Source organism: Siniperca chuatsi, linkage group LG15 (genome assembly GCF_020085105.1).
Source record: "Siniperca chuatsi isolate FFG_IHB_CAS linkage group LG15, ASM2008510v1, whole genome shotgun sequence".
Lineage (NCBI taxonomy): Eukaryota > Metazoa > Chordata > Actinopteri > Centrarchiformes > Sinipercidae > Siniperca > Siniperca chuatsi.
In genome coordinates, this window is record NC_058056.1 from 17,105,128 (window position 1) to 17,127,416 (window position 22,289).

A 22,289-nucleotide genomic window follows, 5' to 3' on the forward strand; every position below is an offset into this window, starting at 1 on the left:
CATCACGTGGGAATGTTTGTGCTTTCTGGCACACTGCAGAGAGAGAAAAGAGTGTGTGTGTCCTTGCCCTCGACTCTTTCATTCTTACTTCTCATTTCTATGCAAACTCCAGAGTCTGCAGTGTGGTCGCCATGGATATGCAGAATGCCTCATTCACAGACTAAACTGAAGGAGAGGAATTTCAATGGATGATGGGATGGTTCTGAGGGAGAGCATTACAGTGAGGCAGGGGCATACTTTATCAAGTAGAAAGTATGACTGAATAATGTTAGAACTCTCTGAGCTCTGATGTTTACCAAAAACTTGTGATAGACGAAGAAACACTATCATGTTAAGTAGCTTTTGCACAAAACACAGCTGAAACACAAGCAGTACTTGCACATATTCATCACAACTCAAAGCTAGGCTTTCACAGCTGTGAAACTGCCCTTTCATCAGGAGTTTGGAAGTGTAACACCTCTTTGGGGCTTTGCACCTTGATCCTCTTGGCTAAGGCTCCAAAGCTTCTTCCTCTTCCTTTTCATCTCATGAAAAGACATTTTTCATTGAGAGAGGATTTCTGGAGTCCCTCCCCACTGACCTACTCCTGAAGTCATCTGACAGGAGTGAACGAAAAGGACATGTATAGAACATAACTCCTGCATGCCTGGCATTGTCAGGCCTGTCAAGTGAAAGAAAAGAGGTGTATCACTGAACCTTGCCTCGGGCAGAGCAGTGATACAATACACTATGAAGTGCAGATGGGTGGTTTTAGGAAGCCACATTAAATACAGTGGCTCCCTTTGGTTTTACCACAAAACCACATATTTCCCTACATTAGCTTTATAAAGAAAATGTTAATCCCAGCTCTATAGGCAACTCGAGGGATCTTTTCACCATATTTATCCAAAAAAGAAAAAAACTCACTTTGTGGTAAAAGGGTATTATCTGTTCTCTGTAACTACTTATTACTGCCTCTCAGTGAATAGTGCAGAATGGATGTTGTGTCGTAACTGTGTGCGCTCACAGTGGTGCTGTGTTTATATTCACAAAGATAGACAAACTCGTTTTTGTGTCGCAAGTCTCTTCGCCTAGCAAACAACACAGCAAAATGCTCATGCACAGCATTTGATATCTGGGTTGTGTTGTACTTGCACACGTACGCACATACACAGCCTTTAAAGCGAAAGCTTAAAGGAGTGGTTATCAAACATGTTCCTCTGGAAGCACAAAGTGAAAATTCACCAGAGGACACAAACAAATACCTCTCATGTCCATAGTCTCTCTTTAACCTATTAATTATTAAGAAAAAACACCCACTCTTGTAAGGAAGTGAGGGCACGCGACAAACTCCAAACAATGCAGAGCCACATAAATAGCTTTGCTGACCCAGTTTACGTGGCCCTCATTCTATCATTGTTTCTGTTGCATGCCTGCATTGTGTGAGAGAACATCAGTGAGGGAAAGAGATACAGATGGATATAAACAGTTTCCATGGATGCATGTATGTGTAATTTATGTGTGTCTGCATGCTCATTTTGCATGCACTAATTTTTTGCATGCATGTCTGGGCTGATGTAATGCAGAGGCTTGCTGTGTTCCAACAATACCCTCCTTCAGCTTCTTTGCGGCCCCTTGTAAAGAAGCAGAGCCTTTGTGCATCTGCCAGCCTTCCAGCCTGGGTCCTATTGTAAAACTGAACAAACCGGTCTGTTCGGACAACGCGCTAACATATAGTGGAGAACGTAAGTCCAAGGACAGGGAGGGAGGAGAGGAGAAACAGGGAATTGACAGAGGAAAATAGTTTTGGAAGGTGGAGGAAGTGAGGGAGGGGGAGATGCACAGCACTCACTTAATATTTTCCCTCCTTGTCTCCACCCTTTTCCTTCCTAAACACCACATACCTATTCATTATCATTTCCCATATCAACATTCTTTCTTTCTTTTTTCCTTCACACCATTTCTTGTTTTAGAGCAAGTCTCCTCATAGTCTGTGAGCAGTAGCGTTTAGGCTGAGAGGAAGTGAGGTACACCAAATGCAGCTTCTCTCTTTCTCTCTGATGCACGCACGCCGCAGCACAGAGGTCATAGCGGCATCTTCCAGTAAAGATTACAGCTGCCAGGATTTCCTTGCTGCTTCCCAGCAGCCCAGTGGAGTAGCAGCACAAGGTCCTCCAACCCCCCAACCCCCCCGAAAAATCTCCCTCTCCCTCTCCACTCTGCTTGTTGACTTAGCTCCACTAGTCCTGCTATCAATTTACTACCCCTGTCAAGCCAGGAGGCCCAGGCTTACCGTAAAATACCCCCTCTTTTGGTCGACACAGATGACTGAAAATGGGAAGATTGGAGAGAGTAAGAGAACGAGAGATAGGGGGTTGATTTATTGTTTAACACAGGTCTTCAGTTTCCCACTGGAATAAGTAAATGGATTGTCTTGAACAGGACCGGGCCCCTACTGAAAACAATCTGCCTCAAGAACCTGCAAAACAGCTCTAAGAATAAGTACTGGGGAACACCTCTGCTGCAAAAAGAGCTGTGCCATTTTGTGATACGTCGGTCTCAGGTAGGCCTGTCATCACAGTTGGTAGGGCAACAAAAACGTTTCCAGGGCAACAAAAACGTTTCCAGACTGGAAACAGGTAGTTAAACTTGTTTCTGATTCATAATCAATTGTAAATGCAGTATTACGTAAAATTTACGTCACAGTGTCATTCGAGACATTGACTAAGAATTCTGAGAACAAGTCAGTTCACTTTTCTTTGAACTATTCCTCCTCTTACCTGTTGAATAACTTCCGTTTATCCATTATATATATATATATATATATATATATATATATATATATATATATATATATATATATAGTTGAAGGCTTTCAGTAACTCTAAATGAGATTGTGAGTGGCCTTAAACACACCAACCATAGTCGGTAGTTAGTAAATTGCTACCACCCTTAATGAAAATAATATTACCATTGTGTGTCCCTTTGTGTCCCTAAACAAAGACAAGCAATGTTTTGGCCACAGGTTAGTGGTGCTCACTGATAAGCTGTCACTTCAGTGATGCCATGCCAGCACACAAAGAGGCTTTCAGAGGTTTTTGGCAATTTAAGCGTTCAGCCAATAATATTTACTTAATTCCCTTGTTGTCACAGCAATTGGTCTCAAGGTGTAATATAACATAACTAAGGTGGTCTGCTGTTTAGATAGCATGTAAACCACACAGTCCAAGGCCATGTATGTGTATGTGGTGTGTGATATTTTAGTTTATGACCTCTTGTTAAATACATAAGCAGTTGTGCGCAAACATCTGTTAATAGACACTTAGCGCTAATAGACACCTGATGTTGGTTCAGAAGCAAACAGACGCAAGAGTTTACAGAAAACTGCTGCAGTTGACAAACTTGCTTATACAAGCTCAACTGCTTTTTTTGCTCCTCACTTGAGCTGCATTGGCAACATTTTACCATAATAAATGTGTTTCCTGTCGTCATACACTACCTTAACTCTAGAGCTTAGATAGTGATTCCCAAAGAGCAGTCAGTGAACATTGTACCTTCCCCTTCACACTGTATTTCAAGAGACTAATAGCTGCATATAATAGTTAACAAAAACTTGCAACTCTTTACATACATCCATCTACAGATTTATTAGTAAATTTGGGATATATTTTCTTGTAAATGTCTTTCCCCCCAGAATGCATTAACACTATTCCACAGTGAACTTCTGAACTTTGACCTCCTAGGAGTCTGCTCCCTTTTGTAAGCTTGTTTCCAAAGCAACCAACTCACAAAGAATGATGGGTGGTTTTTGTCTACCAGTCTGAATGTATTTATAGCTCATTCAGCATCATTGTCACTTTTTATGTCAACCTATTCTCTCTCCTCAGGGGAATGTCACTTCTTATTAGATCAATATCCTCAGTGGCCATACCCTTGCCGGTTTTAGACAGAAAATACTCCATATTTTGATTTCACCCTGCGGGTTCCCGCTATAGACTTTCAAGATGAAAACCCTTATGTTAGTCAATTTTCCAGCAAGAGTCAGGTCACATAAAGGAATACATTGCAGAGGCTTGGAGAAAATTAATCATGTTTCTTCATTCATGTGAGTGTAGATATATTTCCACTGCAGTTTTGTTGAAAAAAAAATAAAAAATGTTTGCTGTGAAAAACTAACTTTAAAAATGTCTACAGGAACTACAGGTTCCTGACATGACAAGTGAGTAAAATAAAAACAGAGCACAATTCCAAGTGTAAACCATGGCTTCAGCATTTATTTAATAATTTCAAACAGACCACACAATATTACAAAATATTAAGTGCTGCATGTCATACAAAACAGTATCAATATCCAAAAAATTCATTCAGAAAAATAGGTATAAATACAAAACCAATTATGTACAAATACCAGAAAAATAATGCTCATTGAACAAAAAAACTCTACAAATTCTGAATTCAAATCCTCTAATCTACATTGTAAAAACTCACGCACAAACACACCATGACACCCATTTCCAAAGCTGTCAGATACACACACAAACACACATTTTTTCAAGTTTTGTTAGGACAGGACACTTAGCTTATCTCTGCAGTGTAGAGGGAAAGCCAAAACAACATCAGCATGAAATAAAAATTTCCAAAAGGAAACAAGGAAACAAAAGGAAAAAGAAATTACTACTCTAATCAAACCTTAATTACATCAATTAACCCCCTGCAACACAGATGCTGCATTTAGTTTATTTTGGGTTATTTCCTCAGAAATACAATAGTAGTTTTACACTACTAAATCAAGAATCCTCTATTAAAATCAGCAAACTCACATCAACAGACAAGCACCTGGATTTGAAATAAAGCTGCCAAACCAACGAGAGTGAGTGTGACTCTCTTGCTCAGTAGAGATTGTATGTGTTCACAAAGTACCAATTATGAGTCATTAACTCTGGATCTGGGTCCAGTGTCGGCTGTCAGAGGCTACCTTTCACATTTTGGCACAGAACGCAGCACCAAAGAGGTACAAGGCCTGACACAAAGCTTAAGGCAGGAGAGAGCAAATCTGATCAGAGAGAAACAACATGAGCACATTCAAAATCAGATTTCACACAATACAGTATGTTCAAGCTATAGATGCTTGTGGATCTACAAGGACTGGTATTAAACAGGTTATTCACAGCTTCATTTGGTCAATGTTGAAGATACTAGGACTCTTAAGAACACACCCTCTGTATGGATATTGATGGGTTTAGCTTACTCTCCTCCAGTAATTGAATCCTGTAAAGCTGCATGGCAGTTAAAGCTGACACAATACAAGGCTGCCCCCTATGGGCCAAAGAGTGGCGCAAACATTTAGACTTTGGAAACAAGGAAGAAAAAAAATTCCTGAGTTGTCACACTGTAAACACCACCTGATACCCAAATGCATCAGATTTTGTTGCTGGTGATGTGATATCCATAATAACTCCTGTGTTTGTATGAGTTTATACATTTTTATCTTTGTAGCGCAATCTGAAAATGTGACAGAAAATCCCAAACAATCCCTGCATTTTAAACAGTGTTTCCGAACAGTTGGAGATTACTCACATCAGTGTCAATCTCAGCCTCCTCCAACCTCCCAGGCTGATAATTTTTTACAATCATATGTACAAATCATTTTTACTTTATTAAAATAAACAAAGGGGGTAACTCCTCCTTTGGAATTACTGACATTAAAACAGGCATGGCAAAAACAAAGAGTGATGGCTTCATAGTGTAATATTTCCTACCTCGAGAAGGCATTCAATAAAATATTTCCCCCCTCTTCTCCCCAAATTTCCTCCCCCCTCCTTCATCTATACCTCAGCTCTTCAACAGATCTCCAAGATCATATGTGTCGAAGAAATCTGACACTCCCTCGCCATCCTCCAGGCTCCAGAGGTAATCGTCGTGGTCCAAAGGTGGAGAGAAACTGACAAATGGGGTGTTGGGGTCTGGGGTGAAAGAGGTGCCAGGGAGCTGGTCCTCTGTGATCTGGAGCAGGCTGGGGGGCAAACCCAGCAGACCCTCGACGTCCAGCAGAGAGGCACCGGTGGCTGCAGCTGAGGAGGTGGCTGGAGCTGCTGTAGACATGTTGGCTGTTTTTAAGAAAAGGACAGAGCAGGGGAGAGGTTGGAGTTAAAATTTGTGTTTGAGTGTGTGTTTCCACTGCAGAACATTGCACAACAAGGATCTAAACTTCCACCATAAGTTCAAAACTTATCTTTATAGCCTGACATGTCCCTTGAATGTTTAAATTTGTAATTATTATTCATTGATTTTAGTTTTTGCTTTGTTTTTATTTTTCTACGAGTTCAATTTTTCAACTTTATCCTTTGTATTCATATATTTAGTAATTTCAGCAATTTATCTTAATTTTTTGTACATTAGCCTTCATTGTCTTGATATTTCTCTCTCATTATTTTAGTATCGGGATTTTTCAGTCAAATATTTACTTGCATGGCACTTTAAACTGCACTAAAATGTATTAAATGTGCTATACAAATAAGGTTTAGTTGACTGATCGATTGAGAATGTTAAAGGAATAGTTTGTCAATTTGGGAAATACCCTTAAACACTTTCTTGCAGGGAGTTAGATGAGAACATCGATACATCTCTCATGTCTGTGCATTAAATATGGAACTAGAGGCAGGGGGGCGATTAGCTTAGCTTAGCATAAAGACTGGAAGTTCAAAAATACATCTACCAATGCCTCTAAAGCTCACCAATTAACACTTATCGAATATCAAAAGAGTAATCCACCAATTTAGCACAGCACTCCTATAACATTGTCGGACTCACACTGGACAGTTGTTATGTTGTTGTCTGTGTTATGCTAGTAGCGGCTAATGTAGCCTTGAGTCGCTAGCCTCCAGCAGAGATGAGGAGCAGGCTACAGAGGTCTGGTAATATCACTTCTTTCGAACTCCACACCCCCAGATTTTTTTCATTTTGAAACTTGTGGTCTTGTGACCCAATCAACGCTGACTCAACTGACATCACTGGAGGCAATTTATCAGCGTTTGTGTAGCTTCCTCTAGAGCCACAAATGGCTTTATACAACTTTTTTCACATTTGCAGTAGTACACCCCCAGACCTGCAAACAGACTATCGACAATTTGTGGTTTTACAGGGAATTATGTGCCGTAACAATTTTTTGGCCGGGCGCAGTAACTTGTCGGAGTCTTGTTGTTACTATCAGACAAACTGTTGTGTTTCAAGAAAATAGTTACGGTACAGTTTTTTCCCCACCTTTTTGTGTACAGATTGAAAGAACAAGTTATAACATGTTACTTAGTGAGCTTTAGAGGTGCTGGTAGGTGTATTTTTTCACTTTGGACAGAGTCAGGCTAGCTCCAGTAGGCTGTTTCCAGTCTTGATGCTAAGCTAGGCTACTTGCCTCCCAATTCCGGCTACATACTTTATGAGTAATGTGTACTTCTCATAATGCAGAACTATCCCTTTAGTTTTTAGAGCATATGCTTACAAAGCAAAAACCTCAAATAGCAAAGTAACTCCCCGTGACCAGTGCATAGGTGCAATCACACATCACTCATTGTCGGAATAAAGTAACTCATCAACCAATCAGCTCTCAGTGTGAAAATAAAGTCAGAATCCTACTGTACTGTACGTGACCCTACAGAAAGCCCAGCTTACATTCAGCAGGCTCCTCTTTGACGCTGTAGCTTGGTTGCACCATCGGGGTTGCAGTTGGAGGGCCGAGGGGTTGAGGGAACTCCTTTTTAGGAGTGACAACGCTTTTAACTGGGCTAGCATCTTCGAGACCCTCCTCTGGACAAAGGTAGACTTCAATGGGGCCATTCTTGCTCTTTAAATAGATCTGTAATGACCCCTGCTGTAAGTAGAAGAGGATGCAGAAATATATATATATATTTTTAATATACATATAGTCATAGCTCATGGCTCCTAGTTTCATTGCATGTATTCTATTTGTCTTTTGGTGAGCTTTTACCAACAATTTGTTTGTTTTGTGTGTACAATTGTACTATTCTTGCCAAACTAATTTGTGTTAAAAACATTTAACAAGACTCATCCATCCATCTGTCCATGCAATATCGACACATGATACAAATTTATATGGGAGTGCAGTGACCTAGAAACTAGAGGTCAGAAGGAAACGCATTGTAAGATTCAAACAAAGACGTGCTCTCACCCCTGCCATGTCTGGCACCTCCAGTTTGGTGTCAGCTGGAGCCTTGACAGCAATGACTGTCTGGTCTCGAAGACTGCCGATGGCGCGGATGTCCTGATATGTCACATAGCCCAACGTACAGCGTGGGGTCAAGGGTAAGAACAGCAGCAGAAATTGTGGATATTTGCATGTGTAACCAGTCACAGAAGACCACCAGAGAAAGACGTAGATACACACGCAGCTGCATGTAAAGGATATCTCTGATTATCTTCATAATCTGTGAGTTGTTTGAGCTGTGTGGTGCTGGAGTGGATCAGTTCATCGAGAGATCTCTCTACTCTGTCCAGGTCTCCAAGCTCTTTCCTCAGGGCACAAGCCTTCTCGCCTCCACCTGCACCGCCCTCAAATACATCTCCAACCCTGCGAACACATAAACAATATAAACAAAACAAATATAAACAAAAAACAAAACGTGATGATCTGACTGCATTAAAAATTGTCTGTTGCTGTTATAACAACTCAAAGACAGTGTAATAGATAGTAAGCACTCTACATGGTTCAGCGGGGGTTGTTCAACTTCTAGAGGTGTTGCAATGGCCCTTAACAGCCACTAGGGAGCAGATAAGCTAAGTGTAAGCTGGAATAAACACTTTTGATAATAAGTTGTAGCTGCACCTATACATTGTGATGCAATCCAACACAGCAATCCAACAGCTTTTCAATAAACACAACTGGATTGCTTTTTACTGAAAGATACAGGTGGACAAAATATTAGAAACACCTTTCAATATGATGCAATCCAATGAGCACAGTACCAAACATATTATAGAACTGATTCAACATGCAGTCTATGGTCAACATGCAGCAACAAAAAAATCCACATTGTGAGTATGGTAGTATTTAATGCAGTGTTTTGTGTTGCTTTGCATTATGGTACAGATTTCTCTATTTTACTGGTCAGTCAGTGTAAAGCCTTGTTCAGACATCATCTGTGGGAAACTCACTGCGGAACAGGACAAATGCCTACTTATGCTACAACTTTATTATAGGTAGAGTAAACATGTTTGAAATTTGGCTTGGAAGATATCAAAACCTTGTCTGAGCTGTTTGACAGAAGCAAATAAACTGTATCTGATTGTGTTACAGAGATGTGTTTATAGGGCTGAATTGTGACTTATTATTAAGGGTTACCTGTTACACTGTCTGGTAACTTTTTAAAGGATGTACACTCTCTGATCATGAGCCAGTTAGACAACAGACACTTTGTGTTAGACCCTATAGTCTTTCCAAATATCTACCTTCTGTTAAGACTATTGCCATTCGTCATATTAAATTTCTTCTTCTGGTACTCACAGCCACTGGATGTTGTTCTTGGACTTCTTTCGGATGAGCTGGACTCCCTCCAGGACGTTGGTGATGTCATAGATGCGTCTCTTCTGGACCTCCAGAACCTCAGTGGCCCAGTTCAGGTCAAGAACTCCATCAGGAGACTCAGCAATCAGACCCACAAATTTCTTGGTCAGCAGGCCCAAGGAAGTGTCGTACCGCGTCCGCTCACCTGGAGACTTTGGAGCTGAGAGCAAAGATAGAGACAAAGGCACGTCAGAGGAGAACAGTTAGAAATAAAAGCAGGACCGACAGACAAAGCTATGTAGCTATTTAACAGAAAGGGTAAGCAACCATGAAAATAGGTCAACACAAAGAATATTTTTTCATTTCACAAAATGAGAAATGTTTCAAGCTAGGTCTCCTCCCAAGAATTTAAAAGGTGTAGGAAGATAAACATATACTAAAGGTACTTATTAAATTAGTCATTCAGGCTGTTGTCAGTTGTATATCATAAAAACAAACTATTACACGAATGTGTCAATTAGCTTCATTCCTGTGTGAATGTGACTCACGTTGCATTCTGTTTTTATCTTATTCATTGATTGTAAACAATCTTTACACCACAGATGCCACCTCACAGTAATAGCTCTCTATTACCCCATGTCTCTAAAAGTATTGTACCTGGTATTTGAAACGGACAAATTCATTAATTGACGCTATTGTCTGCTATGTGCAAAGCTGATGTTGACTATTTGTGTGCAAAAATGACATCTCAAACAAGACATCACTTTTTAATCTGTTATGGGTCTAATAGTTAGACTCATTTTAGCTCCCAAGGCCCCTGTGCTGCCCTTCTCCTGGACTATTCACAAGAGCTGGGTCACCTCCATCTTTTAACCTACCCTACCCCCTCAACCCACCAAGCTGCCCTCTGATCATGTCCCCCATACAATCTTCCATACTGCTCTGCCCACTTGTAATTGCCATTTTCGTGTTTTAGTGTTTCGAGTTGCCTCCAGCTTCCCATGGAGGAAGCGTCTCTCTTTCACTGCCTCTCCTTTTTTTACTGTAAAAAAAACTTGACTTGACTGGAGGCACCACAGAGATGATATCAGCACAGACACCAATACTAGTATTGGTGCACCTTGAGTATCTACCCACAAAACCCACTATATTACACCACCTCTCTCAAATCTATCTATCCTCTGATCCTTAGTGGTTTACTCACTTCTTGGACTTGGTATCCTGGCTGCGATGCTGCCTTTGCCTTTTGGTGTGCGGAACTCTGGCAAGTAAAGTGGGTCCTCTAGATCCAGCTTCCTTTTAGCCTAGAGAGAAAAGAGTTTATGTACATTAGAAAAAAATAAAAATATAAGAGAAAAGAGAGTGTTTCTTATAGTTGCAGTGTTCACTCTGACCTAGTCATTCTGTCACCATAAGAATATATACAGTATAATGTGAATATATTCCCCATTACAATTCTTTCCTAGACTGTGTGCTGCTGGAAACAATCTTTCATCCTTCCTGCTTAGCAAATCCTAATGACTTACATAATGGCAAGTTAAAAGTTAAATCATGAGAATGAAGTGTGTAGGGCAAGTTCAGCCCATCCATGAAACTGTGACATCAACGCTGCTAAATGTGCTAAATAGGGTTTTGTTTTAAAGTGTCGTAAATGTGCCAACAGCCCTCAAGTGCAGGAACAAAGCACCCCCCTCACACTTTCCCAAGCTCTCTGTGTCTGTGTGTGTGTGTGTGTGTGTGTGTGTGTGTGTGTGTCTGTCTGTGTGTGTGTGTGTGTTTGCGCGGATAGGGAAGGGGGTGATAATGTCTCAACCCACTGGCTGCAAAACGCAAGGAAATCCCTGGAATCACTCAATGACCTTCCCCCCCCTCTCAAGCCTCCCTACGTCACCTGTCTTCTACAGCTTAACATACAGGCGCTCCACACAAAAACACACACGAACAGATGATTATATATATTGACTATAACTGTAATCCATTATACACTAAGACCTGCAGCTTCAATCAAAGGCACACACAACCTTTGGACCACAATTTAAACTAAATACATTCACGTGACCATTAGTTTTTTCAATGACCTACATAGACGCAACATAACAAAAGTGAAAATCACATGAACCTACTCTCTCTTTCAGGATTGAGAAATAACCACTTGTCTGAAAAATGACAAGTTGTGCAAACTGGTGACGCCCTAACATGCAGAATTCCTGCCAATTAATTGTTAACTTCAACAAATGTTCACAACGGACGAGAAAGTTTGTAGTCAATCTATAATCATTCCCCTCGCCGCGCAGTGCGCCCACACAAACCACTCTGGTGACTGACCTAACGAGGCGTGGGATTTCAGCTAGACATTACTGAGGCTGCTGGGTAATTTGTAGCATCTGATTAGGACCTCAACTCAGTCACCTAATTGTCTGCATTGTCTCACAAACTCGCCTTTCCTCCATGTTTCTTCATAAGAACCTTGCAACAATAATCCCTTTTTGTCACCGCAGTGCTTTACCTAATAGGTTTAGGCAACTGACTTCTTCAGAGATGGGAAAAGTGGTGAATTGACTTAACCATGTGTGGATGTGCCTGCGTGAGTGTGGGGATAATGAAGGCTGCCATTGTCCCAGTGTGCTCCCTGACATGTCCACCTGTTGACTGGCGACATCTGGAGCAGCACAGCAAGTGTATGTGCTGTTGGCGGGGCAACTTTTAATCTCTACAGCATAGAGGCAGCCATACAGAAACTTCAGTAGGACACAGAAAAACACAGGTCAGGGCAATGACTAGCTACTCTGAACAAAATGGTGACTGTTGGCATATATTAAGACCTCTTGTGGGATTAAAAGCTGTGTTTTTGTTGGCACAGATTCCTGACAGTAGCTGTCAAACACCAGGGGTCGCAGAGAGGAATCAGATGACACTGGTTGGAGTGTCTACAAGCAGTGACAGCTGTAGTTTAAACAAAGAGAAGATCTGTCTGGTTGTACTTGATTGTCCAATTCTTTCAGTCCCAGCATAAGTATTGTATAAAAAGAGCAGCCTCGACTTAAGAATAAGGTTCATAACTTCCATGACCTGAATGTGCAGATCAAGCTGCACCATGTCTAGATTTTTAACGTTTGTAGGTCTACAATTTGAGAGTCACAGCCACAGACGGTGACAAGCTGTAAGAGGGGAACCAACGGTTTCACCCTGCAGCTGTATAGGTTAGGGTGGGGGCTTGTGTGTTCCCTGTTTTGCATGAGAGATTTCTCTGGTGAGTCAACCATATTACGCAAACACCATTTCATCTGGTGGAAAGACAGGCTGTTGTCTTTCTTTCACTCTGTACGGTTACAGACCACTTAGAGAAAATTGCAATCATAAAAAAATGGCAACATTATAGTAAGCACATGTTACTCAATATAAAATTAGTTCCCATGTAGTTACTGTGCAGCAAGCCACTGTTTAGGCCAATTGCTGTGAAAGGAAATGGGAAAGGCCTGAGCCAAATACACTCCTAGCTCTTTATTTCCAAGAGATACTCCACTCTTGTTTGCTATAACCTCACCCTGACTGCCTGCCCAGTTAAACCCACACGTGGCTTCTTCTGTTTGCTGTGCATTCTTTGGCTGATTCCCGCAGTCTCTGCTGCTGCTATGGTGAAATCTCCACAGCGGCGTTTCACATACAAAGTCACAGTCACGTGAAGGTCTTTCGCAGTAGGGCCTCTCTTCAAACCAACAAACATCATCTGTTAGAATGGGACTCAGATTCCATCCAAGCCAAGGGCAAGTTACAGTATGCCTGCAAATATCTACTACTCTGTACACAACCCCCTCACTACCACACCCTTAGGTAGTCAAAAGAAAAACAATGCCTTGCATTGCTCATGAGATCGCCAACATATCCCTCAAGTGGTAAAAGAGAAGGGTGAATCAGCCCATTTGGGTTGGTGGTAGGGGTGTGGGGGGTTGCTTTGAAATGCAAAACTCCGCCTATTGAGGACATTATGCTCTAGGGCCAGCACCGGCCTGAGGCTGGGGTAAAACAAGGTGAATGAGAGGGGATACAGAAGAGATTTTGGGTGAGTGCATACAGTTAATACAATGTGACCAATGTCACACCAGAGTGTCATCAGTCTGAATGGGGGCTCATCAGAAGGGCTCCAAGAGGAATCTCTGGAACGTGAATAAAGTTGGAAGTTATTAGAAAGCTCGTAGAAGAGATTTTTCTTTGCTACAAAAGGGCAGAAAGATTCATAAAGCCGATATCAATGCTGATGCAGTTTTGCCGGATTGTGCACATTCCTTGACAATCTGGGAACACGCACATGTGACATAAGCAGGGAATAAATGGGACATTGTTTCTGGTCGACATTATGCAGATGCATCTTTTGCCGCAGAGCATTAAGGACGAGATTTGATTGAAAGTAGCCGTCACAGAGAGAAAGGGCTTCCCTGGACTTTGGAGGGAGGCCTGAATCCTGTAACACATTTACATCATTATCAAGCCGAAAGGAAACAGGAGTGACACAACATTATCAACAGCCTATATACCCTGGTTAAAACTCACTTGACAATCACTGATATATTGCCTTTTATTACATTTAGCATGATCAATAAGTAAAGATGAGATCTCTGCAGCTAAAGTTAACTATAGTTAACTATATGAAACATTAACTTTTTCTCAGATTTTTTTTTCCCGAATGCACGTGCCTCATGAGCTTTCAAGTGTGGTGTAGATGTGCTCAGTTTGTTTGTACTTAAAGGAACTCATGGTGAGACAAGCATCCTGTTACCCAGTTAAAAAAAAGGCTAAAAAGACCGTGGTTATTATGTTGTTTAAGTCGAAGGAAGTGAGCTGTACATGAAGAGGCAACACTTCCTGTAAAGGAAAAACAAGAACCGTGACTGAACATGCAATGAAGCTGCTGTGTCACCAAGCACATGAAGAAGAAAATCTGTCACTGCTATCTTCAGGTTTAGTGATGAATTGAAATAATTAAGTTATATAAAATGTATATCCTCAATCATGACAACACACATCACAATGCAAGCCAAATAGTCTGCCAACATGTCCTGAGTCAGCCAGACACTCATTTCCCTCATTTCTTTCATGTTTCCCTTTAAACATAATCAGAAAAAAACATCTCTGCATCTATTGTTATGTCAATAACAACTATTATTGCACACATCTGCCAAACTAACACCGCCTCTTTGGGTCCAAATAAATAAAGTGACTACGAATGTTTGAATTATGTTTTGGTCTTTAATTTGGAGTGGACAAACATAAAGCTCTCAGAAAAAAAGACAGAAAGCAATGACTACCTCAAAGTACTACCTATGTATTCAAGAAAAATGCGTGGAAAATAAAACTAAAAAGAGGTCAGTGAGATCATCACCTCCGAGAAGCTTTTGAAGCAGAAGAAGGAAGGAAGGAAAAAGCTTTAAGATCCTGACAGCCCACTGTGTCGCTATCCTTTTTAGAAAAGCAAATCAAATGAGATTACTAGGCTTAATGTTTGTTTTTTTAATGACGTGAATAAGACACAAGTTTCAGCCCATCACCTACTCATAGCATAATTTGTAAGACTTTAAAACTTTAAGGTACTTTGCCCCACCCTTGAACTGAAAGTTTACCTAATTTACTGAAATGTGCTGAGGAAGTTTCATAATCATGGGACTTTCATTTCAAAAGTGCATTGCTCTTTTCCACATCAATCAAGATCTCATTTTCGTAGTGAATCATGTACACCTGTGACAATGTGCAACAACTGAGAACACTGGCTTTTTCTTCAAGTCGCTTCAAAACAGAAGTTAATGTTGTCACAACAGATCCAGAGACATTACTGGATGCATGTGTGGCAGAGAGAAAGAATGGACATCACTATCAGTGAGAAAACACACTCAGCATATTGGCTCCTTATCAGTAACTTGTCACCGTCCTCTGATGATAGCATAGCAGTATATGTATAAGAAACCCCATCAGTCCACATCCAAGACACACTGCATTAGCCTGGGCCCATTATAGGCAAACTATTTGTCACATACATGCACAGTACATGCACTATTACTTATACGACTGAAACCTTTTCTACGATAGAACACTCCTGGACGAATGAGGGACTACACCGTCTTACTTATTACTTATATTATTACATTGTATTATTATACTGTACATACTTATCATCGTAAATCCACTTTGTACTTTACACTTATTTTAATTTTATACTTATATATACTTTGTACTTAATTTATCTTACCTGTATTATAGCGTATTATATTTTGATTTGCTTAGTACTTCTATTCCTGTGTGCACTGACGTGATAGTGAGCTGCTGTAACAAAAGAGTTTCCCCTCGGGGATCAATAAAGTATTTCTGATTCTGACATGAAATGGTGTTAATGCTGGATTAAAGGGGGAAAACACATTTTCAAGTCAGTAAACAAAATTGAGAACTCATGTGAACATGTGACATGTACAAATCCAAGAATATATACAGAACTGAATTGTAATAAAGTTCACCTTGGCATATGATAAGCCAGGCGGTAGCCTGGTAGCCTATTTCTCACTTTACTTATGTCCAACTAATCCTCTTGAAGGGCCTATTAGTGAATACAGGCTCCAAGGGCAGGGGGTTAACATGAGCTTTGGAGACCCTGTACACACTCTAACCTCTAACCCATTTAGCCTTACTGCAATTCAATAAATCTGGCAAGGCTGGCTGGCTAAAAAGAAGAAGACCAAATATATCAAGCAACAGCAGGTGTGGAGCACTAAAGCATTGCTGAGTGTGGTCCAATCCTCCCAGATCATAAAGCTTTTTAAATACGTCTCCAGGAATAGGAAGCATGCTGTTTATACACGGCAGGAATACAGCTCTCATTGGATTTTTCTTACATGAACTAATGAGAGTAGCGAGTTTTAGTGTTTCTGAGAGTTCTTTTCACCTGAGCATACACACCAGTTGTTCGGTTATGACCTCTGACCTCCACCTCCTTCCTACAGCGATATGAACAGGTTACACAGGTCCTGTATTGCCTTAATGACAGGTGCAGTTGGAGCAGCTGTCATATGGGTATAATCACAAAAAAAGCTGTCCAAATACAAGTGTTACTAATGACTCAGGAACATTTCTTGTCAAAGTAGAGCTGATTGTAGTTCAGCAAATGGTTAACAGAACAGATACCACCTGAAAATAAAATGCTATGTTTACATTTGTGTCTTCCACCAGCCTGGTCATCCAAGGCATTGTTTGATTGTGTAAAAGCTGCCCTGTCTATCTCCCACTGTAGGGGCCACTCATCCTTTCTTTTCACAAGAGAGGGGCCCCAAACACTCTCATCTACCCCCCTCACCAAAACCATCAAACACACAGCTTCTGGTCTTATCTGGCTACAGCTGGACTGCGGGAAAAGATGTCACACACAACTTAACATGGCAGGCAAAGAGAACACACCATTCACACACACACACACACACACACACACATCCAACAGCAGTCACAGTGGCTGCTCTGTGGCTTATCACGTCAAAACATATTTGAATGTGCCCCAAACCCTGCTAAACATGCATACCAATGGAAATCAAGAATTATTCCGCCCACGTGTAGGAACATAACTCACTGTACTGGACACACTTGGTATTTAGTTATTAAAAAGTATATATTTGTAGTGTGTGTTTGATTCTTTACCGGCAGTCGCCCGGAGGATGATCTGATGGGTTTAGCCTCGGGGCCATGGGGGGTTGAATACAGGCTGTTGGCTCTTTGTTCGGCCGTGGCGGCGTTGCAGATCTGGGTGAAATAGCCGGCAGGTACCGTGCTCATCAGCGGGCTAGACAGTCCGGTGCTGAAGAACTCGGTCTTCACTCCTGCGGTGGACAAAACCTTCACCTTCTGCTGAGAGCAAGGCAGTCCCACTACTGGCCGACCCGATGCCGGAGAGACGCCTTTAGGCATCCGCATCATTTTCCTGAGTAAACTAAATTTAACCGGATTGGTCAAGCGCAGGGAGAAGTGTGCTGGTAGCCAAGTACTCAGTGCTGTGCTAAATCGTTCCCTGTTATTGGCAAGTTGCTGCTGCTAAAAGCTTTGTATGAAAATATATTTCTACCCTGCAAATATAGCAACAAAATAGCCAAGAGCAACTCACACAGCTGAGATCAGCCTATTAAACACACAATGCATGAGTTAAACAGCAATTATTAGCCGTATTTTCTAGTAATATTCGTCAGTAAATACAGCAGCCTGGTCGGTGTTATTATCCTTTGTCCGGTAACAAAGTGCAGAGGAAACTTGCCTTACAAGTGCTGTCTAAATAAATAAACAATTTGAAACATCCAGTAGTTTAAAGTCCAATGCCAGAAGGCTTCAAGGTCTCACTGAGATCGGGTTCCGCCTTGAGATTTACAACTTATTGTGACTCCTTCTGATGCGGAATCCGACCCGGTCTGTGACTCCTGTCCGTCCACCTCAGAGCTCTGCTCTCCATACAAGAGGACAAGAGCTGGGGAAGAACAGCTTTTTTACCGCCAAACTTCGTCCCGCGAAATTTAGATCTCCCGCGGTTAAAACTCACCTCTGATTGGCTGACGGCACGTTCGGCTTGTCATATTTGCATAGAACACTTGTATGCGGATGGGGCTGCTCTTCTTAAAGGGGCAGTAGCATAATTTCGCGACATAATGTTCTTTTATTACCAGGCTGGAGTTGGAGACAATGACCACTTATTATTTTGAATATGAATGAATCCAGTCTATATAATCAGACATATAATAAGATAGTTGTAACTTTGTTGTTGCCACACGTTTTGTGGTTATTACAGGCCAAGATAAGCAACAATTTGACCCATATCTTGCATCATACAATACCCTATAAGCTTCAACTTTCTTGTCTGTCCATAAATACAAAACTCATGTTGTTGTGTGGGCATGCTGTTTAAATTAACAGAACTTCTCAATTCTGGTCAAGAGTCCAGTTTTTTAAAATATGGAAAATTACAGGAATATTATGTATAAAACATGTAGAATTTCCTTTTTGATGTAATGGTGCATCCACAAAATTGCATTGTGATATTTGAAAATTTAACTTAGTCTAGCCTCAGTGAAGAAGTGGAGCAATCAAATACAGTGTAGGTCTATATATTTATCAAATAGTGAGGAATGATTTTATCTAACTTTGAAAACACTTTTAGATACATATAAATACTATGTAATTATGAATAAAAATGATCTTCCCAGTTCATTTCTATAGTAAAAAAGGAGCCATTTCATTTTTACATGGGAATCCATATTCCACTTGATGACAGTGTATTGTGGCCTGGTGTAAGGTGCTACTGGGGATAGTTTGTAGATGATAATTGGATTCTCTCAGTACCACTCTTGCTTATTGGCTCAGAGGAGATATTGAAAGAAAACAACCCCTCCCCCATCCACAGCTACCAGACCCAAGCCATATGACTTGACCCCCATTGGCCAAGGCAAAGTAGACTCCCCACCAAAGCAAGCCTATTGTTATGCCTCGATTTGAACTAGATTTAAAATAAATTTAAATATGTTCTGAATGCAAAATAAAATAATTGTGCTTTATTCACTCAAGATAGTACCTAATGACTTTATATACAGTATATATAAAGGAGTAAGGGTGAGGGGAAAAGCTGGATTTGAATTAGATAAGATAAGATTAATTGTCTATTGGTTGAGAAATTTACGTTGTAGATCACATGATATTGCAACATTAAACAGAGACTAGAAATACTATCAGATATGTCATCACATACTGCAAATCATCTCCACCCTCTGTTTCTTCCTCTTTCATACCAAACTACAAAATGCAGTGCAACTCATTGTTGCGTAGTCCACAGTCATGGGCATCCAGATTTATATTTTGTTCAGATTGCGTGATCCCTTTTTGTAGGTTAATGGTGTCTGAATTATAAAATATTAATAAAACGTTGAGGTTACTGTCTTTTAATGTTTTTTTCCCCCTGTCTTCTTTAGAGAGCTTGGGCTGATATGAGCTTGCAAAGCACAATGATACATTAGGCTACATACATAATATTGACCTTAATGATAACTATAACACTTTGGGGAGACAATACAGCCATGACATCATTATTATTTTTATGTTATTACTTGGCATTGAATACTGTTTTCTAAACTGAAAAAAAACATCAGGTTCAGATGGAATTTAAATGGTGCAAAGTAAATATGCCATGTGTGTTTAAAGTCATTGTATAGTGTGAAAGAGCTCACGCTGGAGGCTCAGTATGGGGCCAGACAAACTGAAAAAGTGCTGTGACATCAACATACATAATGTTCACAGCAGTGATGGGCTTTTGTTTGACACATGCCAAAACTTGTTCATGACATCGCTAGACTGATTCAGAGTTTGTTGTGTGTAGTTCATGAATTCCTTGGATTACGTTTAGGCCTGAGTTGCTTTGTTCTTCACTTTATGCTAAGTGATCTCTGTCTTGTATCAAACCAATTTGGATGTGTTGCAAGGTCAAAGGGATACATTTCTATGTCAGAAGTTCATTTTGACATCCAAAGCAACAAGTTTATCTTGTGTTTAGAGTGCTTGCATTCCTGGAATGACAGGAGGACACAAGATGTTGCATCCTCATCCAACACCCCCATCTTGTGGTGTGGACTGGGATCTGATCTTCAGTACTGTAACCTCAAGCATTGTTTCTGGTTTATCTTCCTACAATTTCTTTTAATTAAAAAAACACAAATGGCTTATTTTCAGGATTTCAAATTATGTACTTATTCTAACAAAAATGTTTGAAGTAAATACAATATCATGATCATGTGTCTAATGCAGTCTAATACAATAACCCTGCAACAAATACTGCCGTTGTAAAAGTTCTAATGTTTATTTTTGAGACAGTGTCTATGCTAATTTTTAGCCCATTGTTTGTAATTGTAATATACATTAAGGTGTTCATGATATATTGTCCCCTCATTTGCATACTTGAGGTGACATTAATGCCTACAGTATAATGGAAACCAGTACACCTGACCTAACTACATCCCTGAAATTACAATACAGTTCAACACTTCTTTAACAGTCTTAACAGTAAATAAATCAGAATCACACTCAGCTTTATTGGCCAAGTATGTGCACACATACAAGGAATCTTACTCCAAGTTCCAAGAACAATCTACAGGAAGATAGATAGAAATAGACAAAGAGCTAAAAACAAGTACAACACAGCTGAACAAAGATAGGTAAATATAAACATTCAACTATAATGTACATACACGCAGGTGAAAAAAATAGATGCGTATATAAATAAATAAATATATATATACACATACATATATACATATATATATATATACATATATATATATATATAAAGCAACAATGAACAACAACATACAATGTCTTCAAGTTGAACTGTTTCTGTAAATTGTAAACAAGAATACAATAGTGCGAGAGTGCTGGAATAAATATTTAATGATTAATGTAATAGATTACTTTATATACATGAAATGGGTGGATATGTACAGCATATGCATGTTATGTACATGTTAAAAACTGTGTATTTAAACTATGAAATATATAATTTATCATTTGTAGTTACAGTGGATGTTTTAGTGTTACAGGGTTACTGACACTATATGACTGATGTTAACTGTTCATCAGAGTGATGGCCTGTGGAAAGAAACTGTTCTTGTGTCTGGTTGTTTTGACCTGCAGTGCTCTGTAGCACCTACCAGAGGGGAGAATCTGGAACAGGTTGTGTTCAGGGTGTGATGGATCTGAAGTGACTTTCCCTTCTTGTTTCCTGAGAGTGGAGATGAATAGGTCACCAATGGAGGGCACCAATGATATCTTCTGAAATAAATTAATAAAAAAAAATTGAAATATGAAGTCCACAAAGGTAGTATTTATTGCAAAGCGATATGATATTATGTTCAAGCCTTGTAGCTCATCTCCTAAAAATCGCTATAGAGTGTATAGCATGTCTGAGGTGTTCCACTAGCTTGAGAGCTTTAGTCTTTGAGCTAATGACACATTTTTACCACTAGATGGAGTTGCAACCTCATTATTAGCAGTATGCGGTTAGAACTAGGTCAACGTATTCAACTCTTCAAAATATTGGAGGATCTGATGTTTTGTTTGTTGTCTCTTTTTAGGTTTGGTAAGACTGTACATAACAAGATAATCGATAAAACCACAAAACGTTTATTTATTGCTGCCGATGATTCAGATCCAGATGAGATGGTACCATGTACCAACATTTAATGCCTGAAATTCCACAAGGTGGAGTAGTTTGGTCAGCTTTTGAGACCAGTAAGTACAGTAACATTCATTTTCAAAACTGCCACTGTATTGTTTGACAATTCTATTCTTTCTGTAGGCCTAATTATGATGATGCACAAATGCTGCATCACAGGTGATGCTCTTCAGCTTCTAAGACCAAGGCTACAAATTCATACACATGCTGATCTGGTTTCATGAATTATTCCTATAAATTGGGTAATCGGGGCTTTCAAGATTTATGAATGATCAGAATGGTTTGTTTATGATCATGCAACATCCTCTCTTCTTCACAATTTAGGAAGTTCAGTTGCTTTAAACTGCTGTTAGCTCATTCTTTGGAAAATTAGAAACACTCACAGGAAACTCCCTTCGTTTGATTTCCAACCACTCGACCTCAAGATTCATCTGAATACATCCTGTTGTATCAGCATTTTTATTGTTATCCAAAGCCAAAAAGTCACATCAGCATCACTCTTATCTTCCGAATAACACGAGAGTTCAAACTCATTCATTAGTTCATATCAAACATACCATGGATGCCATA

The 22,289-nt window shown here is 40.0% G+C and overlaps 1 protein-coding gene across 3 annotated transcripts; it reads right to left on the reverse strand.

The window, feature by feature from the left end:
• Positions 1 to 2,424: 2,424 nt before the first annotated feature.
• Positions 2,425 to 17,980, reverse strand: e2f2 (E2F transcription factor 2). Of its 3 annotated transcripts, XM_044166960.1 has the most exons (8): positions 17,162 to 17,980; positions 10,698 to 10,797; positions 9,494 to 9,713; positions 8,399 to 8,560; positions 8,162 to 8,276; positions 7,645 to 7,843; positions 5,811 to 6,086; positions 2,425 to 2,537 (listed from the first exon to the last, which is right to left on the reverse strand). In XM_044166960.1, exons 1-7 carry the CDS (start codon positions 17,435 to 17,437, stop codon positions 5,812 to 5,814), a joined length of 1,347 nt encoding a protein of 448 aa, XP_044022895.1. In that variant the 5' UTR covers positions 17,438 to 17,980; the 3' UTR covers positions 2,425 to 2,537; position 5,811. The 3 variants fall into 3 exon arrangements, with proteins under 3 accessions (XP_044022895.1, XP_044022896.1, XP_044022894.1); XM_044166961.1 differs by lacking the exon at positions 2,425 to 2,537 and having other exon boundaries at positions 4,225 to 6,086; positions 7,645 to 7,840; XM_044166959.1 differs by lacking the exon at positions 2,425 to 2,537 and having other exon boundaries at positions 4,225 to 6,086.
• Between the last annotated feature and the right edge of the window lie 4,309 nt (positions 17,981 to 22,289).